The sequence below is a fragment of the Saccopteryx leptura genome, chromosome 2, assembly GCF_036850995.1.
Source record: "Saccopteryx leptura isolate mSacLep1 chromosome 2, mSacLep1_pri_phased_curated, whole genome shotgun sequence".
Classification (NCBI taxonomy): domain Eukaryota; kingdom Metazoa; phylum Chordata; class Mammalia; order Chiroptera; family Emballonuridae; genus Saccopteryx; species Saccopteryx leptura.
Window position 1 is genome coordinate 323300396 of NC_089504.1, and position 24460 is coordinate 323324855.

At 45.6% G+C, this 24460-nt stretch overlaps 1 protein-coding gene and 1 pseudogene across 1 annotated transcript in view; both read right to left on the minus strand.

Moving 5' to 3' along the window:
* Positions 1-3567: 3567 nt before the first annotated feature.
* LOC136392250 (ferritin light chain pseudogene) lies at positions 3568-4991 on the minus strand (annotated as a pseudogene).
* Positions 4992-20504: 15513 nt separating this feature from the next.
* The window catches only part of TUBD1 (tubulin delta 1), a 32993-nt gene continuing 29037 nt past the window's right edge, over positions 20505-24460 (minus strand). Inside the window, exon 9 of the mRNA XM_066363140.1 lies at positions 20505-21584. Coding sequence (XP_066219237.1) covers positions 21482-21584 — 103 coding nt within the window. The 3' untranslated portion in view covers positions 20505-21481. The remainder of the gene's footprint in view (positions 21585-24460) is intronic.

The window sequence follows — 24460 nt, forward strand, 5'->3', positions numbered from 1 at the left end:
ACCTTAGTTGTTTATTGATTGCTTTGTCATATGTGCCTTGACCGGGGGGCTACAGCAGACCAAGTGATCCCTTGCTCAAGCCAGCAACCTCGGGGTTTCGAACCTGGGTCCTCTGTGTCCCAGTCTGACGCTCTATCCACTGCCACCGCCTGGTCAAGCACTCCATTAAATTTAAAGAGAAAAAGCAGAAATTAATGAACTAATGACTTGATTAATAGGACTAAAACCTTTTTAAATCTAAAAATAAGCCCCCGGCTAGCTTTGTTGTGGTACAAAGCACCAATATGCAAATTTACTATAAAGTAATTGAAAATAACAAAACATTTTTTTCCATTGAGTTAAGAGAGGGGGAAGGGGGAGAGAGAGCGAGAGAGAGAGAGAGAGAAGCATCAACTTGTTCCACTTAGTTGTGCACTCGTTGTTTGCTTCTCCTGCAAGTCCTGATGGGGTTGAACCCTGACCTCTGGCCCACCAGATCTACGCTTCATCCACTGAGCCACTCAGCCAGGGCAAAAATAACTTTTCTAATCTTCCTATCTACAATGTTGACAGCTTATTTATTATCAAGGTGGTTGATACTAAAAAGTCTGGAAGGTAGAAGGGGACAAAAGTGCTTTTAATTCCTTGTTAGGAACTCCATCTAGGTTATCTAGTGAGATTTGATGGGTATAAATAGGTTTTAAACAGTTTTTTAAAGTTGATTTTTATCGGCATGCAAGATCTTCATTATTCTTCAAAGTCTCATTCCTGTTGGAAAACACAACAAACGGTTTATTCTATTCATTAATAATTATGAATGTGCCCACAAAATGTTAAAAACAACCTAATCAGGAGTTTAATAGCCATGTTTGAAAGCCAAGTAACATTCCATCTCTAACTCCCATTGATCAAAGCCTCTCTGGCATTCGCAGAACATGGCCGATGAAATTCTGTTTAAAACTGGCATCTAAAGTGTTTTGTTCCTTCATTGTCCAAGACAACAAGAAAGCACATAATGTACTTTAAAATTCTAGAAGCATTGGAGTCGTTTTGTGTCTGGTAGTCAGGGGCTTGGGTTCCTGTCCCTCCCCAAGGAGGCCAGGAGTTCACCTAAGGTAACGTGTTTGCCGTGAGGGTGAGGCCTTGAATCGCAGCAAATAACCTACATGTATTTGCATATTTGACCAGTACTCATAAGAGGAATTGTAACAAAAAACCTGTTCTGGGCAGCTGCTGACTCATTGCCTTTAGAATTGCATGGTACTGGGATAGGCAGATGCCAACTGTTTGCTCATTCTCTGACCTACTGGCCTTGCAGTTTGCTGTGTGGGTGTTGTTACTACTAAATTAAACAAAAAAAAAATTTGTTTTAGATGGCCCCCACTCTCCACCCGAACACACTGGCTTCATCTGAGATCTGAGGTTCTGATTCTGTAGTTGGGAGACTGGCCCAAACTGTGGCCCAGAGAGAGTGAGTCAGTTGTAAGTGGCTGGCTGACTCTGGGAACAGAAATTAAATGCACTTTAGAGGGTTTGTCAGCCAAATCCACAAATGTGTGGCTTTTTGAAACATTGGACATCTGTTCCTCTTAAGTCAAAACAAACTTTAAAAAGCACAAGGTTGCTTGGCTCCGTGTTTCTTTGTGTCAGCAGCAGTCACTGATCTAACTTAGCCTAGAATCAGAAAAGTTGAAATCTTCAGGACACTTCAGAGAGGGTGGAACTGGACTGCTTTGGAAGGAAAGAGATGACTTGACAATACAAAGTGTTTGGAAATCCCCTTCAGGGGTAATCAGCCCAGGTGTTCAACCCTTTTGTTAACCATTTCCAAATGACTCAAAGGCCTGGAGGGAGGGTTTGGACACACTCCAGCACTATTTTTACAATGTAGTCTTTATGTGCATTGGAGACCACATTCCTGAATTCTGGATGCAAAGGCTAGCTAATTCTGGGCGTCTAACCAAGAGAGACCCCTGAGCCACCTATCTAAGCTGAGAATCATAGACTCCTTTTGAGAATTTCCCGGGAGGAGTATAACCCAAAGCTCTTTGAAGAAAAGACTTGTTCACATGAAGAGGCCTCTATAGGCCACTTTTCTCTCCCCCAACTAATGCCAAATACGGCAACAGGAGGCCGTATTCTACCTTCAGGCCACTTTGACTGACCCAGCCTGACAGTATTGCTTCATTGTGGCCCAGTTTGTTTCCTAGGGGGAAAAAAGTGTTCGTGCAGTGAGGCAGTTTGGAAAAAGGGATGGGTCTGCCTTTCCCTGAAGGTGGGAAGTGGCTGCTCAGGTCGCTGTTGTCTCCCTTGGTGGCTCAGGGCTGGCTTAGAAACAAAGTAACTCAGGTAGGTGCACAACCTTGTTCTCAACCTCTTTTCATTAGTTAAAATGATGAAAGCCAAAAATAATGATAGGAGGCCTTTCTCTGTTTCATTTTTTAGTGCAGCTCACAGCTTCTTGATAGTCACTTTCACTTGAATGAGGTCCTAACTAAACCTCTTAAAACAGCTAAGCTTTCTCTACTTAACCTCACATTCTTTGGCCATACTGGAGGCTCTTCTGACTCCTGCCTCTGCTTCGTTCTCCCCGTTGCACCAGCCCCTCCCCACCCCCAACCCCCTCCAGGCTGTTTTCTTTGTTCCCAACCACAGAACACCAACAACCCGAGATTAGCTCCTAGAAACCTCCCCCGATGCCCCCGACCGGGAAGCGCTGTGGACTATTACAACTTGACGATGGCTTGCTTACTTTGTACTGGGCATTGTTTTCAGTGCTGTTTTTATGTGTACTGTATTTAATCATTAAATTCTTATGAACAACCGCATGAGGAAATTAAAGCAAAGAGGTTCCGTAATTCGCTGGAGGAAGCAAGGAAGTAACAAGAAGTTGGAATTTCAACCAAGGCATTCTGGCTCCTAGCCACTCAGTTCTGCAGAAAAGTCCAAGGTTGCGTACTTGGTTTATTTTGTGATCACAAGCAGGCAACAGTACGGGAGACAACAAAAAATCAAGGCCACGGCCTAAAAAGTTTTGCTGTTTAAATAGTTGAGCAGCCTCTGTGCTTCCTTGTAAGCGGGGGGAGGGGTGAAAAAGCCAGCTCCTGTGTGGGCAGGTTCCCAGAGTGCTGCTTGCTATAATTACGATTACAAAGCCATTTCTATTTGTACAGACCTTGTTTCATTTTCAAAGCACTTTCACATCTTGAATGTTATTTGATCTCCATAATAACCCTGTGAAATAGTTAGGGCCAGTAGTGACATTAGCTACGCTGGGGGTAGGGGTTTGAGACAGGAAGGGAGAGAGAGAAGCATCAACTTGTCCCACTTAGTTGTGCCATTGATTGCTTCTCACGTGTGCCCTCCTTGAGCTGGGGACCTGAGCGGTGCTCTATCTACTGTGCCACCAGCTCGGACGGGCCAGGGGTTTGGCTGCAACAAGTTTTACTTCCATTTGGTCCAATTCATGGGAAAGGGCTACAGGGAGGTTAAAAGGAAGTCTAATGGTTTCAGGGGGAGGCTCAGGCAAAAGCCAGGCACCACGAGGTTGTCGAGGGGCCCCTCAAAGGCTCTGGGCTCCAAAGGCTCCTACCCGTGCTTCAGGGGGAGTCTCAAAGAGTCGCCCAACCTGGGGACAGGCAGCCTGTGGAGGTTGGTCAGGTGTAACCCATCTTTTCTTTTCTTTTTTTTAAGTGATAGGAGGGGAGATAGACTCTTTGCGTGTGCCCTCACTGGAATCCACCTGGCAACCCCCGATGCTCAAATCAACCAAGTTATCCTCAGGTCCTGGCCTAAGCTCAGTGAGCCACTGGCTGGGGAGGAGGAAGGGTGGAGGAGCAGATGGTTGCTTCTCGTGTGTGTCCTGACTGGGGATCAAACCTAGGATGTCGCCTGACCTGGGGTGGCGCAGTGGATAGAGCGTTGACCTGGAATGCTGAGGTTGTTGGTTCGAAACCCTGGGCTTGCCCGGTCAGGGCACATATGGGAGTTGAGGCTTCCTGCTCCTCCTCCCTTCTCTCTCTCTTTCTCCTCTAAAATGAATAAATAAATAAAAATAATTAAAAAAAAAACAAACCCTAGGATGTCCACACGCCAGGTGGACACACTATCCATTGAGCAAACCAGCCAGGGCCTGTAACCCATCTTCTTGATGAGTTTCACATGCTCACCCAGGAAGAGGTTCTCCCGGAAGTCAGAGATGAGGGTCTGTACGGGTAGGACCCAGGGCAGGCAGGTCCAAAGGGCCTGGTTCAGGTTCTGCTGCATGACCATGGTGGCCCCATGGTGTCCTGAGTGTCCCCCCACTCTTCTTGGGAAGGCTCCAGCACATCCTGGAAGAGAACGCAGCCACCACGCTGGTTTTCCTTCTTTAAGAGACACTGGGTGCCCTCACGCTCCTCCTCAGCCAACTCGCTAAGTGGCCCGCGCCCTGCAGAGCCACCTGGTCACGGTCACCCAGACGGAGGTAGGTGTGGGAGGCCCGCAGAGGCAGGCTGACCAGGCGGTTGAGGGCAGCTTCCACCTCGGTGGAATAATTGTGACGAATGTGGGAGCTCACGATTGTTGGGCAGTAAGGAGTTAAGATAAAAACCATGGTGTTGGCTGGTCTGAGACCAAGGATGGCGGAGGTGGTTCCGAAGGTGGTGACTGGAAGAGAGGTCGGAGGGTGGTCGGAGGCTGGGCGCAGGGGCGTCCTGCATCTGTTTTGTCCAAACACTGTTGAAGCAGGAGACGGATCTGGGACCGCCGAGGGTGCTGTGAACAATTTCTTTAATTCACTTTTTAAATCTCTGTTGGATTAAGGCACCGTGGGGAAGAGACCAAGGTGTTGAAAATTGTCCCTCTAGTTTACAGTCTTCTTGGGGGTATTGTGCATCCATGCACATAACCACGCAGAGTGAGATGAGCGCCAGAAGAAAAGACTCGAATCCTGGCCGGTACTCGGTTGGTTGGTTAGAGTGTCATCCTGATACGCAGAAGTCGTGGGTTCGATCCCTGGTCAGAAACAGATCAATGTATCTGTCTCTCTCTCTCTCTCTCTCTCCCCCTTCCTCTCTCTAAAATCAATAAAAATTAAAAAAAAAAAAGAAAGAATTGAGAAGAGGAAGAGAATTGCTGAGTAGGAAGGATCCTGAAAGGTTTCAGGTTTCCTGAGGATGTGACATCTGAATTGCCCGTTAGGGGGTGGAGAGAGGGAAGGTGCTCTGATGAGAGAAGCCCTGGGAGAGACCAGGAAAGCAAGGAGGGGGCCACGTGGGGGTAGGTAGGAGAGAGGGAAGGTGCTCTGATGAGAGAAGCCCTGGGAGAGACACCAGGAAAGCAAGGAGGGAGCCACGTGGGGGTAGGTAGGAGAGAGGGAAGGTGCTCTGATGAGAGAAGCCCTGGGAGAGACACCAGGAAAGCAAGGAGGGAGCCACGTGGGGGTAGGTAGGAGAGAGGGAAGGTGCTCTGATGAGAGAAGCCCTGGGAGAGACACCAGGAAAGCAAGGAGGGGGCCATGTGGGGGTAGGTAGGAGAGAGGAGACGGTGAGTCACTATCTCCTCCTTGATGCCTTAGTCCTGTTTTGTTTCCTGTGAAGTAACTATATGACTCGTAACTGTGTTATCTTCTTGTTTTTGCTCTGTTTCCTCCACTAGAACATAAGCCCCAGAAAGGGCAGACACTGTTGTCCTCCCCTGTGTAGGCCCAGAGCTGAGCACAGGGCCTGGCACTTGGTGGCTCACGCTGAGTGTCTGCGGAGCAAGTCCTGCGCAGTGCAGGTGACAGGGCAGCGGGCATCCAGAGGCGGGCGGCAGGCATGCCTGGCGGGACCCAGGGGAGTGGGCCAGGCTGCAGTGGAGGTGGAGGAGGAACCCCAGAACCCTGAGAAGACAACAGTGCCCACCGGCTCTCACTGAGCTAGGAATGGAGGAGGAGCAAGTTTGAGGAAGAGAGACACTGTTCTGTTTGGAACATTCCAAGGGAAGGAAGGCCCTGAGTAGAACGGTGGGGCTTACTGCGGGTCTGTACCTCAGGGCTCCTAACTCCTAGTGGCGGTGCTCTCCGTTAGACTGCTCTCGAACTGTCAGAGAAGAACCCGGACTCCAGAGTAACCCGTCCTCTGTCCTTACCCATAAGTGATCTTAACTTGCTACGCAGCACTGTTCCTGAAGAGGTGGCACTGTGACTAGACCTCAGGGACAGAGGAAACCGCTTTAAATTTCCTCTGCCTTGTTATATCCTGCTTCTGACTTAACTAGTGGCTCCTCCCTCTGACAACGGGGAGGACGATAATTCCTGGATAGATTGTCTGTCTTTATAAGGAGAAAAGTTTGGCAATGTGATTTCCTGTATATTTCTGCTGGAGTCCAAGATTCCAGGAGAGTCGGCCGAGACAGCAGTGGCAGCCACCTAGAACCCACATGTCATGAGTATTCCCAAGTAAGTATGAAGGCATTCTCCCAACCGCCTTTGCCTTTGCCAAGCCAAACAGCAGAATCACAGTTTTATTACACCTTCAAGAGCATGTGGTGAAGGCGGTCCTCCATTTGGCTGCTTTGGTGCTGGGGGTTGTTTACATGTTTCAATAAATGAGTTATCCTCATGGAAGTTGGCTGGATAGGAGTTCAAAATAAATGACACATGACCACAGTTATACCACTCACCAGGAGGACCAGAGTTCAGAAAAAAGATTTACTTTTATAATAATCCTTTGGTGGGAAAGAGAGGTACTGAACTTGAGCATTCCGCTCCTGGGTAGGGACCCAGTTCTCGAAGCCCGGGAGAAGTGGGGTGTCACTACTGCCTTTCTGATGGGATCACACGCCTGATAAAAGCATGTGTGTGGGAGTGTTTTGCACAATTTCATGAGGGGGGGAGTTAAAAAATTGTGCTTTTAGAAAACTACAGTGGTCACCTGACCTGTGGTGGCGCACTGGATAAAGCATCGACCTGGAACGCTGAGGTCACCAGTTCAAAACCCTGGACTTGCCTGGTCAAGGCACATATGGGAGTTGATACTTCCTGCTCCTTCCCCCTTCTCTCTTTCTCTCCCCTCGCTAAAATAAATAAATAAAATCTTTAAAAAAAATTTAAAGAAAACTACAGAGATTAAAAAAAAAATTATGATGTATTGCATTTTCTTCATTGTAAAAAATCTTTCTGAGCATAAAATACACTCCTGGTCTCTGCAAGGAGGAAGTAAAAAAGTTCTTTCATAGTTCATACACTTCTTTTGCTGCTCCTAGACTTGTGTGTGTGAGAGAGATTATTAGTCTTTCCTGTAGTAAGCAGTGTTCATTTGAAGAACACAGTGACTTGGGGTAGTGAATACACAACACAACATACTGACGATGCATTATAGAATTGTATACCTGAGCCTAACCAGGTGGTGGCACAGTGGATAGAGTGTTGGACTAGGATGCAGAGGACCCAGGTTCGAGACCCTGAGGTCACCAGCTTGAGCATGGGCTCATCTGGTTTGAACAGGGCTCACCAGCTAGCTTGGACCCAAGGTCCCTGGCTCGAGCAAGGGGTTACTCGGTCTGCTATAGCACCACGGTCAAGGCACATATGAGAAAGCAATCAATGAACAACAAAGGTGTCGCAACGAAGAATTGATGCTTCTCATCCCTCTCCGTTCCTGTCTATCCCTCTCTCTGTCTCTGTAAAAATAATTGTATACCTAAAACCTATATAATTTTATTAACCAATGAACACAAATAAATTCAATAAAAAAGAAGAATAGGCCCTGGCTAGTTGGCTCAGCGGTAGAGCGTTGACCCGGTGTGTGGAAGTCTCGGGTTCAATTCCCAGGCCAGGGCACACAGGAGAAGCGCCTATCTGCTTCTCCACCCTTCCCCCTCTCCTTTCTCTCTGCCTCTCTCTTCCCCTCCTGCAACCAAGACTCCATGGGAGCAAAGTTGGCCCAGGCACTGAGGATGGCTCCATGGCCTCTGCCTCAGGTGCTAGAATGGCTCCGATTACAGTGGAGCAACACCCCAGAGGGGCTGAGCATCGCCTCCTGGTGGACATGCTGGGTGGATCCCTGTGGGGTACATGTGGGAGTCTGTCTCCCCCACACACACACTTCTCACTTTGGAAAAATACAAAAAAAATAAAAAGAAGAATATATTGGCATAATAAGAACCACAAAGTTCTTCTTTAGTTTTTCCCTTCCTCCTCTGCCCCAGAACGAACCTAGAACATCCTGTAGTGCCTACATGAGTGGTTCTCAAACTTTTTGAAGTCGGGGCGCATTTAAAATCTTACAAATAATTATAGGCGCACTATATACAAATTTCTGAGAAATGTTATAAAAATTAAATCAAATATTAAAGAAAAAATATATAAAGTCCAAGCGTGCTTTTATGGATATAAAATGAAATAAATACAACAAAATTAAATTTATTTTGACATTAAAAAACATTTTTATGGCTTGACCAAACAGTGGCACAGTGGATAGAGCGTTGGACTGGGACACAGAGGACCCAGGTTTGAAACCCTGAGCTCACCGGCTTGTGTACGGGCTCATCTGGTTTGAGCAAGGCTCACCAGCTTGAGCCCAAGGTTGCTGGCTTGAGCAAGGGGTCACTTGATCTGCTATAGCCCCCTCATCCCCCAGTCAAGGCACATATGAGAAAGCAATCAATGAACTAAAGTGCCACAATGAAGAATTGATGCTTTTCATCTCTCTCCCTTCCTGTCTGTCCCTATCTGTCCCTCTCTCTATCTCTGACACAACCCCCCCCCCCAAAATAGGCCCTGGCTGGTTGGCTCAGTGGTAGAGCATCAGCCTGGCGTGCAGGAGTCCCGGGTTCGATTCCCGGCCAGGGCACACAGGAGAAGCGCCCATTTGCTTCTCCACCCGTCCCCCTCTCCTTCCTCTCTGTCTCTCTCTTCCCCTCCCGCAGCCAAGGCTCCACTGGAGCAAAGTTGGCCTGGGCGCTGAGGATGGCTCTATGGCCTCTGCCTCAGGCGCTGGAATGGCTCTGGTTGCAATGGAGCAACGCCCCAGATGGGCAGAGCATCGCCCCCTGGTGGGCATGCTGGGTGGATCCCGGTCGGGCGCATGCGGGAGTCTGTCTGACTGCTTCCCTGTTTCCAACTTCAGAAAAATACAAAATAAATAAATAAATAAAAAAACCCAAAATAAAAATTTTTATGTTACATATTTTGAGTTATGCTTTTTAGAATTTGTAAAAAAGATGGCTTAAAAAAACAAAAAAAAAGTTATCTTTTTAATATATGTAGATACATTCTTAGTAAGACTTAGTGAATTCGGCAGGTCCTGGCACGAATGTGTTAAGTTTTTTTCATTCTTGCGTTTATGAGAAACATGAGCCTGATGTGTCCTAGTGATTTCTTCAATGTTTGGGCATATATTTGAAAGGCAAATTCTCATTTCCTCATCAATACATTGAAGAATTTCTCTCTTTTTACTCTTAATTGTATTGAGGGTAGAAAATCCTAATTTACATAAATAGGATGTTGAAAATTGTAGTAAAATGTTCAAAGCTTTTTTAGATATTGCCACATATTCTTCTTTTATAGAAATCCAAAAGGCTTCAAGAGACAATTCTTATGTTTAATCATCAATCCAAAACCCCCACCATACATATCATCTTAACTTTTCACCAAACAAAGGATAGAAGAAACTTGCCTCTAGTCTTTCTGGGGAACATGGGGGGGTCGTGTAAGTAAACCATCCAGCTCCACAGCTTAACAGCCTTTTGCAACCTAATCAGGCAAGTGAGGTGGGGGGTTGGGCAGCCTGTCAGCTTACAGCCAATTCCCCATACCTCTGTCCTCCAAAAATCTAAACTCCAAAAACCCTGTTGGTTTTTTGGTCCTCAACAGGCACATATTTCTTTGAAATACCATAGGGCGCACCAGTGCGCCCTGGCACATGCTTTGAGAACCACTGTCCTACGTTGACCTATGTGACAATTTATAGAACAATAATGCTGCTTACTACTTCCACTGCTTGTTACTGCCTTTCAATTCATTTGACTTCTTCCTCTGTTCTTCATACTGTATCCAGGTGTTAACATCCTTGTAAAAATAATTTATTTTATCTTTAGATATATTTTTAAGGCTTTGTTTTATATAAAAAAAAATGCAAGCAGAGGAAATGCATAATATTAAAAAGAAGTGGCCTGACCGGTGGTGGCCCAGTGGATAAAGCATCGACCTAGAATGCTGAGGTCACCAGTTCAAAACCCTGGGCTTGCCTGGTCAAGGCACATATGGGAGTTGACGCTTCCTGCTCCTCCCCTTCTCTCTCTCTCTCTCTCTCTCTCTCACTCTCTCCCCCTCTCTCCACCCTCTCTCTCCTCTCTAAAATAAATAAATAAATCTTTAAAAAATTTTTAAATAAATAAAAGAAGTAAATCCCCTGAGAAGACACTCCCCCAAGAGATTGGCTATGAAACCAGGTGTATATCCTGTCAGTCCTGCTCAAAGTACTCTGAGCCTCCTCTTTTGGCCTTAGGAGCCTGGCAGGGGGTGGGAGACACAACAGGGACAGGCAGGATCACTGGGGCATGTCTCCCATCTATAGCTTCAGGTCAGTGATAGATGGCTCCATCCCTGTCCTTACTGAACAAAATTAAACATTACCATATAGACAAATTCAAGTGTTTTTCATAATAACAGTTAATGGCCATTTCTGTCTGCCTCAGCTACTACAGCACACATAACAGGAACAGTGGGAGACAGGGAGTGGCCAAACTTCAGAAGGCTTGGAATTGCAGAACAAGGAGTTAGATTTTAGTTAAGGATTTCAAAACAAAGGCAAGTCTTCATTCTCTTCATATATTGTTGGATTTATATTGTCTTAAGCGGCATTTGATGATATAAAATGGCTTCAAAGACAAATTATTTTTTAATTATATTTTTATTTCCAGGTCCTTAATTTTATCTAGTAGTTATGAGGTCTGTTGCTAATATGGAAGCTTTAATGGGCTTCACTGTGTGCCTTTAGTATTGCAGGAGCATCTCTTCCATTGTCTTAGACATTTATATTAACCTGTTCAGTGAATATGGAGTTTCCACCATGAACCAGGCATATGCTTGCAGCAAAGAATATATGAAATGGTGAGCTCAGGGACGGGAGCCAGGTTTAAATTCTTTTTTTTTTTAAGCGAGAGGAGGGGAGATAATGAGACAGACTACCACATGCAGCCCGATCGGGATCCACCCAGCAAGCCCTGTCTGGGGCCGATGCTCGAATCAACAGAGCTATTCTCCTCAGTGCCCAGGCCATAGCTCAAACTAATTGAGACACTGGCTGCAGGAGGGGAAGATAGAGGGGAGGGGTAGAGAGAGAGAAGGGGAAGAGAAGCAAATGGTCACTTCTCCTGTGTGCCCTGACCAGGAATCAAACCTGGGACGTCCATACATTGAGACAATGCTCTATCCAGTAAGCCAGTGGTCCCCAACCTTTTTTGGGCCACGGACCGGTTTAATGTCAGAAAATATTTTCACAGACCAGCCTTTAGGGTGGGATGGATAAATGTATCACGTGACTGAGACAAGCGTCAAGAGTGAGTCTTGGCCTGACCTGTGGTGGCACAGTGGATAAAGCGTCGACCTAGAAATGCTGAGGTTGCCGGTTCGAAACCCTGGGCTTGCCTGGTCAAGGCACATATGGGAGTTGATGCTTCCAGCTCCTCCCCTCTTCTCTCTCTCTTTCTTTCTCTCTCTCTCTTTCTCTCCCTCTCCTCTCTAAAATGAATAAATAAAAAATTAAAAAAAAATAAAGAGTGAGTCTTAGACGGATGTAACAGAGGGAATCTGGTCATTTTTATTTATTTATTTTTATTTTTTTACTTTTCTGAAGTTGGAAACGGGAGGCAGTCAGACAGACTCCCGCATGCACCCAACCGTGATCCACCCGGCATGCCCACCAGGGGGCGATGCTCTGCCCATCTGGGGCATTGCTCTGTTGCAACCAGAGCCATTCTAGCACCTGAGGCAGAGGCCACAGAGCCATCCTCGGCACCTGGGCCACCTTTGCTCCAATGGAGCCTTGGCTGCGGGAGGGGAAGAGAAAGACAGAGAGGAAAGAGAGGGGGAGGGGTGGAGAAGCAGATGGGCACTTCTCCTGTGTGCCCTGGCCGGGAATCAAACCCGGGACTCCTGCACGCCAGGCCAATGATCTATCACTGAGCCAACCGGCCAGGACCTGAATCTGGTCATTTTTAAAAAATAAAACATCATTCAGACTTAAATATAAATAAAACGGAAATAATGTAAGTTAGTTATTCCTTCTCTGCGGACCGGTACCAGTCCGCGGCCCGGGGGTTGGGGACCACTGCAGTAAGCCAACTGGCCAGGGCTAATTATTATTATTATTTTTTTTAATTCATTTTTAAAATACCCTATCCTAGCACGGTGTTTTTCCTTGCAGGTGTTCAATGGATGTTTATGGAATTAAGCTCACAGCCTGCCTCTTTCATACTCTTCACATGACCAAGCTTAAGCAAAGGCCTCTTTTTACAAAAAGGAAACACCTATCTTTTGCCTGTCATGATTCTTATTTCATGTTCCTGTGACCTCTCTCACCTAGTAAGGATAAGCTTGTTCAACTGGTTTCTTTCTTTTTTCTTTTTCTTTTTTTTATTCAGTGAGAGGAGGGGAGGCAGAGACAGACTCCCGCATGTGCCCCAACTGGGATCCACCCGGCAAGCCTACCAGGGGGTGATGCTCTGCCCCTCTAGGTCCCTTGGTCTGTTGCAACTGGAGCCATTTTTTAGTGTGGAGGCCATGGAGCCATCCGCAGCACTCGGGGCCAACTTGCTCCATTGGAGCCTTGGCTGCAGAAGGGGGGGGGGAGAGAGAGAGAGAGAGAGAAAAAAAAGCAAGAGGGGAAGGGTTGGAGAAGCAGATGGTCGCTTCTCCTGTGTGCCCTGACTGGAAATCGAATCTGGGACATCTACACTCCAGGCAATGCTCTACCATTGAGCCAACCAGCCAGGGCCTCAACTCATTTCTAAAATTTCTACGACTTTGTTCCTGAAATGTTGATTAGCCCTGTTCAATAGAAATACAATGCAGGCTGTATCTCTAATTTAAAACTTTTTAGTAGCTACATTTTAAAATCTCAAAAAGAAAAACAAAAACAGGTATATAAATTTAGATAATTCATCTAACCTAGTATGTCCAAAATATCATTTCAACAATTAATTTAAAATGTTAATATTTGACATTCTTTTATTCATATTGTCTTTAAAATCCCTCATGTATTTTACACTTAAACAGCACTAGCCACATGTGACTAATGGCTATCTTTTTTTTTTTTTTTTTACAGAGACAGAGTCAGAGAGAGGGATAGATAGGGACAGACAGACAGGAACAGAGAGAGATGAGAAGCATCAATCATCAGTTTTTCATTGCAACACCTCAGTTGTTCACCGACCGCTTTCTCATATGTGCATTGACCGGGGGCTACAGCAGACCAAGTGACCCCTTGCTCGAGCAAGCGACCTTGGGTCCAAGCTAGTGAGCTTTGCTCAAACCAGATGAGCCTGCGCTCAAGCTGGCGACCTCGGGGTCTCAAACCTGGGTCTTCTGCATCCCAGTCCGACACTCTATCCACTGCGCCACCGCCTGGTCAGGCGACTAATGGCTACCTTATTGGACAGCATGGGTATAGAAACTTTGAATTTTGTGTACTCACCACGTAAATAATTACATTCAAATAGGACAAGGGTGCAATAAATTATCCACCCTATTGGCTGCATCATTGGGAAAGGAGATACATTTAGATAAGATGGAATTATTTGCCAAGTGACACGTAATTTAGCTTACTGTTTCTATTTAAACTATTTTTGTAAGCTTAGAGTTTTCATCATTAGGTGAAGTCTATAGTTCAAAAACGAAGTCATTTTGGGAAATGCCTCTCAGCCTTTACCATTTCTTCAGGGGCATCATCCGTTCCTCCGACCCTCCTGCCATCTCTTCCTGCCTCACTGGCTCCCTAGAGTCGCAATGATTGGGATTTTCTTTTCCCTCCTTTCCCTTGAATGCCATCTTTTCCAACACTGACCCCACCCTGTGTTCCCCAGAAACCTGAAATATTTACACTGTTTATCTCCACTCTGTGTAGACGCATTCCTGCTGGTGGAAAGGGGACCCTGCTGTCCATAAAGGCTGACACGGCACATCGTCTGAGACACCACCGAGTACAGGAGAGGGAAATGATTTCATTGAAAATGTAAAGCCAGACTTTTTAGCTCACATTCATAAAACTCATAGGAAACAATGTGATTGATACAGATAAGCAAAAAAAAAAAAAAAAAAAATCTAATAACTGGTTAGTTGCCAAAAACGACAAGGTGGTGGGGAAAGCCATATTTGGTAGGTAGGTGGAAGAACTAGAAAGGGTTGATTGCCAAACCCTGGGCTCCTGGGGAGATAATAATGAGATAGGAACATATGGAACATGTTTTTTACATTTTTGGACAGGAATTCAAGTGTGATACACATGGTGGTCAGCAGAAGAATGACTGGTATGCACACCGAAGGGCAGAGTCTGCAGAGCCAGTGAGGATACATTTCAGACTGAGCCTAGACTAGAGCTCCCATTTCATTGCTCTTCTCCCATGTACCGTATCTTTGCTGTAAAAATGTTGAACATAGACATGGGCAAGATAATAAGCAATAATAAGGAAACTAGAATTGTAGCAGCAGACATCCAAAGAAAACTACATTGAAAGCTTCATTTAAACTCTGTGGAATTGATCTGTGTAACCTTAACATCTTTTCGATGCCCGGCACTGAACAGATTTAGGTTAAATGAGTGACTGAGTGAGAACAGTGAATGGTGGGTACACATACCGAGTTCTAAGCGACGGGTTAAATGCAGGCGAACGATGCTGCAGACTGATTGGACAGTATTGGGTAGGGAGCACCCAAAGATCCCCAGAAGCAAGAGGAAATGAATGAGAAGGAACAGGTTTTACAATTTGAAGACCTCGAGGAAAGTACAAATGGGGTAGAATGAAAAGGATTGAAAACAAAAAGCAGTTCGAGCCCTGGCCAGTTAGCTCGGTTGGAATATCGTTTCAAAAATGACAAGGTTGTGGGTTCGATCCTTGGTCAGGGCCCATATAGAAAGCAACCAATGAGTGCACAACTAAGTGGAACAACGAATAAATGCTTCCTTCTCTCTCTCCTTTGCCCTCTCTCTAAAATAAGTCATATAAAAATTGTTGGGTTTTTTAAAAACAGTTTGAATTACACTGTACTCACTGCCTATAGGGGTGCGTCCTGGCTCTGGGATGCCGTCTGAATGAAAACAGTACTCCAGTTCCCCATCAAAGAACCTCCATGTTCAAAGATTCTGGACCTGTGTGCCCAGGAAGTTCTATTTCTCATGTTGACCTGGCTGATTGGCCCTTTTGTGCACACAAATCAAAGCACATTTCCAATGCCACGCCTAATCTTGAAGTTTGAGATCAGATTCTTTGTGTTAATATTTTTAAAATACTTTATTCATTTTGGAAAGAGAGAGAAAGCGAGAGAGAAGGAGGAGCAGGAAGCATCAACTCCCATATGTGCCTTGACCAGGCAAGCCCAGGGTTTTGAACTGGCAACCTCAGTGCTCAAGGGCAATGCTTTATCCACTGCACCCCCACAGGTCAGCCCTCCTTGTGTTAATTTTCAAGTTAAGATCCCAACTCTAATAGCAAAAAGTGTGTATTATTCCAAATAGACAAGAAAAAAATTTCCGGCTCTGGCTGGTTGGCTCAGCAGTAGAGTGTTGGCCTGGCAGTTCGATTCCCAGCCAGGGCACACAGGAGAAGCACACACCTGCTTCTCTACCCCTCCCCCTCTCCTTTCTTTCTATCTCTCTCTTCCCCTCCTGCAGCCAACGCTCCATTAGAGCAAAGTTTGCCTGGGTGCTGAGGATGGCTCTATGGCAGGGGTCCCCAAACTTTTTACACAGGGGGCCAGTTCACTGTCTCTCAGACCATTGGAGGGCTGGACTATAAAAAAAACCTATGCACACTGCACATATCTTATTTTAAAGTAAAAAAACAAAACAGGAACAAATACAATATTTAAAATAAAGAACAAGTAAATTTAAATCAACAAACTGACCAATATTTCAATGGGAACTATGCTCCTCTCACTGACCACCAATGAAAGAGGTGCCCCTTCCAGAAGTGCGGCGGGGGCCGATAAATGGCCTCAGGGGGCCACATGTGGCCCGCGGGCCGTAGTTTGGGGACCCCTGCTCTATGGCCTCTGCCTCAGGCGCTAGAATGGCTCAGATTGCAGCAGAGCAACGCCCCCGATGGGCAGAGCATCACCCCCTGGTGGGCTTGCCGGGTGGATCCCAGTCAGGCACATGCAGGAGTCTGTCTGCCTCTCACTTGCTTCTCACTTCAGAAAAATAAATAAATAAATAAGTAAAATTTTCCATGTAAAATAAGTTTACAAATATTCAGGTATCCACACCTATCAAATAATGATGTTGTAAATCAATAAAAGGGTCAACTTACATAAGAAAGTGGACCCAGAGCTCTGGGTAATTGGGGTTTACTTCTTTTTAAAAAATCTACATTTAGAGGTTTACTTTAAAAAAAAAAAATTTTAGCCTGACCTGTGGTGGCGCAGTGGATAAAGCGTTGACCTGGAGATGCTGAGGTCGCCGGTTCGAAACCCTGGGCTTGCCTGGTCAAGGCACATATGGGAGTTGATGCTTCCAGCTCCTCCCTCCTTCTCTCTCTCTGTCTCTCCTCTCTCTCTCTCTCTCCCTCTCCTCTCTAAAATGAATTAAAAAAAAATTTTAATGATTGATTTTAGTGAGAGAGGAAGGAAGAGAGAAAGAGACAAGAACATTGATCTGCTTCTGTATGTGCCCTGACCTGCGGGATCAAACTGGCAACCTCTGTGCTTCAGGACAATGCTCTGAGCTATCCGGCAAGGACTAGGGGTTTACTTTTAATACTCACCTGTCACTGATCCCATGCGTTGCCAAATTAGAAGTATACTTGTCCCCATGGTACTTCATGGCAACTTTCTTAAATACAAAATGATCTCAAGCCTGACAGGTGGTGGCACAGTGGATAGAGCATTGACCTGGAACGCTGAGATCTCAGGTTCAAACCCCTAGGTCGCCAGCTTGAGTGCAGCCTTGCTGGCTTGAGTGCAGTATCATTGACATAATCGCAAGCACTGGCTTGAGCCCAAAGGTCACTGGCTTGAGCCTACGGTTGTTGGCTTGAGCCCCCCAGTAAAGGCACATATGAGAAGCAATCAATGAACAACAAAAGTGAAGCAACTACAAGTTGATGCTTCTCACTCTCTTCCCTCCCTCTCTCCTTTCCTCTCAAAAAATAAAAAATAAAAATTAGAGTGGTGCAATAAAAAAGAAAGCACAAATAACCATTAAAAAAAGATTTCAACTCATGACTTTAAGCTTAACTTTTAGCAGGTTTCCTCAGAATCAGCTTAGCCCCAGTGAGATAATTCAGGTACAGATCTTTAAAACACTTTATTTTATTTTTATTTTGACAGAGACAGAGTCGGAGAGAGGGACAGATAGACAGACAGGAAAGGAGAGAGATGAGAAGTATCAACTCTTTGTTGTGGCATCTTAGTTGTTTGTTGATTGCTTTTGTTTATTGACTGCTTTCTCATATGTGCCTTGATAGTGGAGCAGCTATAGCAGAGCGAGTGACCCCTTATTCAAGCCAGCGACCCTGGGCTCAAGCCAGCGACCTTGGGCTCAAGCCAGCGACCTTAAGCTCAAGCCAGTGACCATGGGGTCATGTCTACAATCCCACACGCAAGCCAGCAACCCTGCGCTCAAGCTGGTGAGCCCGTGCTCAAGCTAGATAAGCCTGCGCTCTAGCCAGCAACCTCGGGGTTTCAAACCTGGGTCCTCCTTGGCCCTGGCTGGTTGGCTCAGTGGTAGAGTGTCGGCCTGGTGTGCGGAAGTCCCGGGTTCGATTCCCAGCCAGGGCACACAGAAGAGGTGCCCATCTGCATCTCCACACCCCCCCCTCTCCTTCCTCTCTGTCTCTCTCTTCCCCTCCCACAGCCGAGGCTGTGGAGCAAAGATGGCCCGGGCGCTGGGGATGGCTCCTTGGCCTCTGCCCCGGGCGCTAGAGTGGCTCTGGTCGCAACAGAGCCACCCCCCGGAGGGGCAGAGCATCGCCCCCTGGTGGGCATGCTGGGTGGATCCCACTCAGGCACATGCGGGAGTCTATCTGACTGCCTCCTCATTTCCAGCTTCAGAAAAATACAAAAAAAAAACCCCCAAAAATCCTGGGTCCTCCATGTCCCAGTCCGACACTCTATCCGGTACATCACCGCCTGGTCAGGCTCAGGTACAGATCTTTATTAATGCTAGTTTCATTTGGGAAATTGTTTTAGTCTTTGGATCTCTTCAATGGTAAACAATTACTTGTAACTTTATTTTGTAAAAATTATTATTTATTTTTCAAGTATGCTTGGTTAACAAAATGCATCAGTGGGGTGTGCCTTTTAGCAGTTGAATGCACCACTTTTTACATTCCTTAGAAATAAGATATGGTTCAGTATTTTAAATCATAGCAACAGTTGATAAGAAAAACAGCAAAAAGGTAATCATTTCCATATGGAAAGAAAAGGAAGAACCAGAGAAACTGTGAACTGTCATTTTTCCAAACAAAAATAAGTCACCACTGGTAGACTTGGCAGAAGAAGGTAAATGTTCCTATTTGTTTCCCATTTTACATTTGTTAATACACTGCATGTAATGGGTTTTATTTAAATAACACCATTCCCCTCAAACTCAGTTGCCAATTTTCAACTGTGCTTTGTCTTTCTGAGTAAAACCCACATCTAGGTGTGCCAGTTTCATCAAGCACAGTATTTCCTTGGTGATAATTTTCTCAGTTTAGTGCAATTTTAGTGAAAGCTCTTACCCCTTTTACTGAAAAGCATATAACCACCTTCTAAATATTTATAAGTAATTTAAAAGCACTAGTCAAATAACAGCAGTTTCTGCCTTGGCATTCCAAGGTCTAAAAGAAAAACCAATCCAATTTTCTTTTTTCTTTTTCCTTCCTTTTTTTTTTCTGACAAAGACAGAGACAGAGAGAGGAACAGCTAGGGACAGACAGGAAGGGAGAGATATGAGAAGCATCAATTCTTCATTGTGACACCTTAGTTGTTCATTGATTGCTTTCTCATATATGCCTTGACCAGGGGCTACAGCAGACCGAGTAACCCCTTGCTCAAGCCAGCAACTGTGGGCTCAAGCTGGTGAGCCTTGTTCAAACCAGATGAGCCCGCACTAAAGCCAGTAACCTCAGGGTTTCAAACCTGGGTCATCCTCATCCCAGTCTGATGCTCTATCCACTGCACCACCGCCTGGTCAGGTCCTTTCCTTCTTTTTCTTTATTTCTCTCTCTATTTCTTCTTTCCCTGCCTTCCCTGCCTTCCCTTCCTTCCTTTCTCTCTCTTTCTTTTCTTCTTTTTTTCTTTTAGCAAGAGAGACAGAGACAAAAACAGATAGGAAGGGATAAAGATGAGAAGCATCAACTCACAGTTGTAGCACCTTAGTTGTTTACTGATTGCTTTCTCATAAGTGCCTTGATGGGGGTGGGGGGTGGGACTCCAGCCAAGCCAGTTAACACCATGCTAAAGTCAGTGACCTTGGGCTTCAAGCCAGCAACCTTGGCCTCAAGCTAGCGACCATGGGGTTATGTCTATGATCCCACACTCAAGCCGGTGACCCTGTGCCCAAGCTGGTGAGCCCGTGTTCAACCCTGACACCTCGGGGTTTTGAACCTGGGTCCTAGCATCCCAGGTCAGTGCTCTACCCACTGTACAACCACAGGTCCAATCCAATTTTCTTTTTTTTTTTTTTTAATTTTATTTATATTTTATTTATTCATTTTTAGAGAGGAGAGAGAGAGAGAGACATTAAAGGAGAGAGAGGAGAGAGAGACAGAGAGAGAGAAGGGGGGAGGAGCTGGGAGCATCAACTCCCATATGTGCCTTGACCAGGCAAGCCCAGGGTTTCGAACCGGCGACCTCAGCATTTCCAGGTCAACGCTTTATCCACTGCGCTACCACAGGTCAGGCCAATCCAATTTTCTTTTTTTTTTTTTTTTCTTTCATTTTTCTGAAGCTGGAAACAGGGAGAGACAGTCAGACAGACTCCCGCATGCGCCCGACCGGGATCCACCCGGCACGCCCACCAGGGGCGACGCTCTGCCCACCAGGGGGCGATGCTCTGCCCATCCTGGGCGTCGCCATGTTGCGACCAGAGCCACTCTAGCGCCTGAGGCAGAGGCCACAGAGCCATCCCCAGCGCCCGGGCCATCTTTGCTCCAATGGAGCCTTGGCTGCGGGAGGGGAAGAGAGAGACAGAGAGGAAAGCGCAGCGGAGGGGTGGAGAAGCAAATGGGCGCTTCTCCTGTGTGCCCTGGCCGGGAATCGAACCTGGGTCCTCCGCACGCTAGGCCGACGCTCTACCGCTGAGCTAACCGCCCAGGGCCCAATCCAATTTTCTAATGCCCAAAGGTTTAAGAAAAGCAAACAAAGTAAACATTTATTTATTTATTTTTTGTATTTAAGCATGATGTATATTTATTAACAAAATCATGACATTTATTCTTAAATAGCTGCTTACAGTGGAAAGTTTTACCTATTATAGAATATTCAAAATAGATGTTCACCCTGTTGCATTTAACAACAGCTCCCTCTTGTGGTTCAAAGCATTCACTTCAAAGATAAATATATTTTAATTCAGAACTGCAATTTCTAAGCTTAAAATTGTTCTGTAAACGTTTAACTCTTATTTAATGAATACTTTTTGGAATAAAGAGGGAATAATTAGGCACATAGGTATCAAACAGAATATTCCCATTTTTGGATAGTTCCAAAGTTCCGATATCTCACCAAAGTATTTCCAAAGTGTCGTCCCCCCCCCCCCCCCCCCCAGGGACAGAGAGAGAGAGTCAGAGAGAAGGATAGACAGGGACAGAGAGACAGGAACGGAGAGAGATGAGAAGCATCAATCATCAGTTTTTTGTTGCAAGACCTTAGTTGTTCATTGATTGCTCTCTCATATGTGCCTTGACCGCGGGCCTTCAGCAGACCGAGTAACGCGTTGCTTGAGCCAGCGACCTTGGGACCAAGCTGGTGAGCTTTGCTCAAACCAGATGAGCCCGCACTCAAGCTGGCGACCTCGGTGTCTATAACCTGGGTCTTCCGCATCCCAGTCTGATGCTCTATCCACTGCGCCACCGCCTGGTCAGGATCCAAAGTTCTTTATAGAAGCACCAATCTTTTTCTCACAAATGAAAATACCAAGATGTTTTCATTGAAAACATACTAGCCTCCATTTAAAAGGTTTTCCTCCTGTTCTGTGTGCATACTGGGCAGAAGAAATCAGCATTTGACTTGGTTGCTTTTAGAAGATCAGAATTTGAAAACTTACAGTGAAAACAGTAACGAATATTTTAGTCCAAACATGACGTAGGGTACTTTTGCTCTTGAACCCTCTGTTTAAGATCAGAGATTGCGGTAACTGGCAACGACTTGTTCTAACAATGTGAAACTGTCCAAAAAGTCTTCTTCTTCAATTCCAAATTTTGTGTACTGATGAATGTAGGCTCTGGTAAAAGAAACAGAAAATAAAAAATGAAAACTCCCAGACAAATAAATAACTCTTAGAATCAAACAATAAATAGACCTTTCCTAAGCTCATGAACATTTGAAGATGGCAGATTCTCTTAAAAGTCTTGTATTTGCTTCAATGTTTGCTGCAAAGATTAGCAGACTTTCAAAGTTTATGCAGGCTCCCTGCCTTTTTAGTCCAAGAAAGTGACAACTAGCACACAGGAAAGAGAAGCAGGTTCAGGTTTGGCTGTCCACCCGGATATATTCAGCACCCTACAGGAGATGACTGGGTTCAATATGAACTAAAATAAAAATGCCTGAGAAGTATTACCTAAGTTTTTTTTTTTAAACTTTCTTTTAATTTTTTAAAATTATTTATTTATTTATTTTTTACAGAGACAGAGAGTGAGTCAGAGAGAGGGATAGACAGGGACAGACAGGAACGGAGAGATGAGAAGCATCAATCATCAGTTTTTCGTTGTGACACCTTAGTTGTTCATTGATTGCTTTCTCATATGTGCCTTGACCAAGGGCCTCCAGCAGACCGAGCAATCCCTTGCTGGAGCCAGTGACCTTGGGTTCAAGCTCGTGGGTTCTTGCTCAAACCAGATAAGCCCGAGCTCAAGCTGGCGACCTCGGGGTCTTGAACCTGGGTCCTCAGCATCCCAGTCCTACGCTTTATCCACTGCGCCACCGCCTGGTCAGGTAGTATTACCTAAGTTTTAAAACTGTAAAATGACATTAATCTAGCTGCAGGAATGAAGTGAAGCCTCCCAAGTATTCTTGAGACAACTTTTCCTTTTAATTAAAAAAAAAAATTTAGGTCCTGGCCAGTTGGCTCAGTGGTAGAGCATCGGCCCAGAGTGTGGATGTTCTCAGTTCGATTCCTGGTCAGGGCACCCAGGAGAAGCGACCATCTGCTTCTCCACCCCTCCCCCACTCTCTCTCTCTCTTTCTCTCTCTCTCTCTCTTCCTCTCTTCCCCTCCTGCAGCCATGGCTCGATTGGCTTGAGTGAGTTGGCCATGGGCACAGAGGATGGCTCCATGTCCTCCACTTCAGGTGTTAAAAAATAAATGGCTCGGTTGCTGAGCAACAGAACAGTGGTGCCAGATGGGCAGAGCATCACTCCCTTGTGGGCTGCCAGGTGGATCCTGGTAGGGGCGCATGCAGGAGTCTGTCTCTCTGCCTCCCCTTCTTTCACTAAAAGAAAAAAAATTATTTATTGATTTTAGCGAGAGGAATGGGGAGGGGGAGAGGAAAAGAGAGAGAGAAAGAGAGAGAGAGAGAGAGAGAGGAACATCCATCTGTTCCTCTATGTGTTGAACAGGAACACATACAGGGGATCGAACCTACAACCTCTGTGCTTTGGGACAATGTTCTAACCAACTGTGCCATCTGGCCAGGGCCAGACAGCTCTTTAATTTGCAGTTATGCTAGGTCCCCTTAATGACCCTACTCCCCAAAATGTTGAGTAGAAATCATGTTTAAAAGAAGAGCCAGGGCAGCCTGACCAGGCGGTGGCGCAGTGGATAGAGCATCGGACTGGGATGCGGAAGACCCAGGTTCGAGACCCCCGAGGTCGCCAGCTTGAGCGCGGGCTCATCTGGCTTGAGCAAAAAGCTCACCAGCTTGAGCCCAAGGTCGCTGGCTCAAGCAAGGGATAACTCGGTCTGCTGAAGGCTCGAGGTCAAGGCACATATGAGAAAGCAATCAATGAACAACTAAGGTGTCACAATGAAAAACTGATGACTGATGCTTCTCATCTCTCTCCGATCCTGTCTGCCTGTCCCTATCTATCCCTCTGACTCTCTCTGTCCCTGTAAAAAAATAAAATAAAAAAAATAATAAAAGAAGAGCCAGGGCAGCCATGAATTAAATTGATGGAACAGTGACTGCTGTTCCATTTACTGAGAGTGGGAAGAGAAGAATGCCCAAAAAGGACAGAGTTCACAGTCCTGAGGACCGGGGGTTTGTGGAATGATCATGTGCAGGAAGGGGCAGGATGGGGGGTTGGGAATCCTAGCTAATCAAAGTAGAGGTCTCGTCCACTCATTGAGGAATTTTCCTGGACATTCAGTCATTGTGACAGAGGTCAGGAAACCTGATTACACATTTCTCAGTACCAAGTAGAACTGAACTAGCAACATTTCTTACTGGGCAAGATCAGAATCCCTCCCACTTCTCCAAGTATCTTATTTTAGAAAACTATCTTTTTAAAAATTTTTTTTATTGATTTTAGACAGGAAGGGAGAGAGAGAGAGAGACAGAAACATCTATCTGTTCCTGTCTATGGCCTGACCAGGACCCACCCAACAAACCGTCTGAGACCCGATGTGCCAATCAACCGAGCTATTTTTAGCACCTGAAGCTGATGCTCTCTGACCAACTGAGCTATCCTCCCGCGCCCGGGCCCACGTTCCAACGGAGCCACTAGGTGAGGGAGGGGAAGAGGTAGAGAAGGGAGAGAGGAGCAGATGGTCACTTCTCTTGTGTGCCCTGACCGGGAATTAAACCCGGAATGTCCATATCCCAGGCCGTCACTCTATCCAGTGAGCCAACTGGCCAGGGCCTAGCAAACTATCTTACTGTCCCTGTCTTATAATGAAATTTCTACTTTCATTTCATTTAAAAACTAATTTAGTCAGTAACAACAACAATAACAAACAATTATTATTTACTAGTTAGGTGCACTAGGTGTTTTTCACATGATCATCTCATTTAATCCTCACCACAGATCATCTCAGTTTAAACTCCTTGTACAGATAAGGAAATGAAGCCTGAAGTAACATGCCTAATATTTCACACCTACAAAGTGACAGTCATGCTTACTCCATGCTATAGATTGAATGTTTTTATGTTTTCCCACAAAG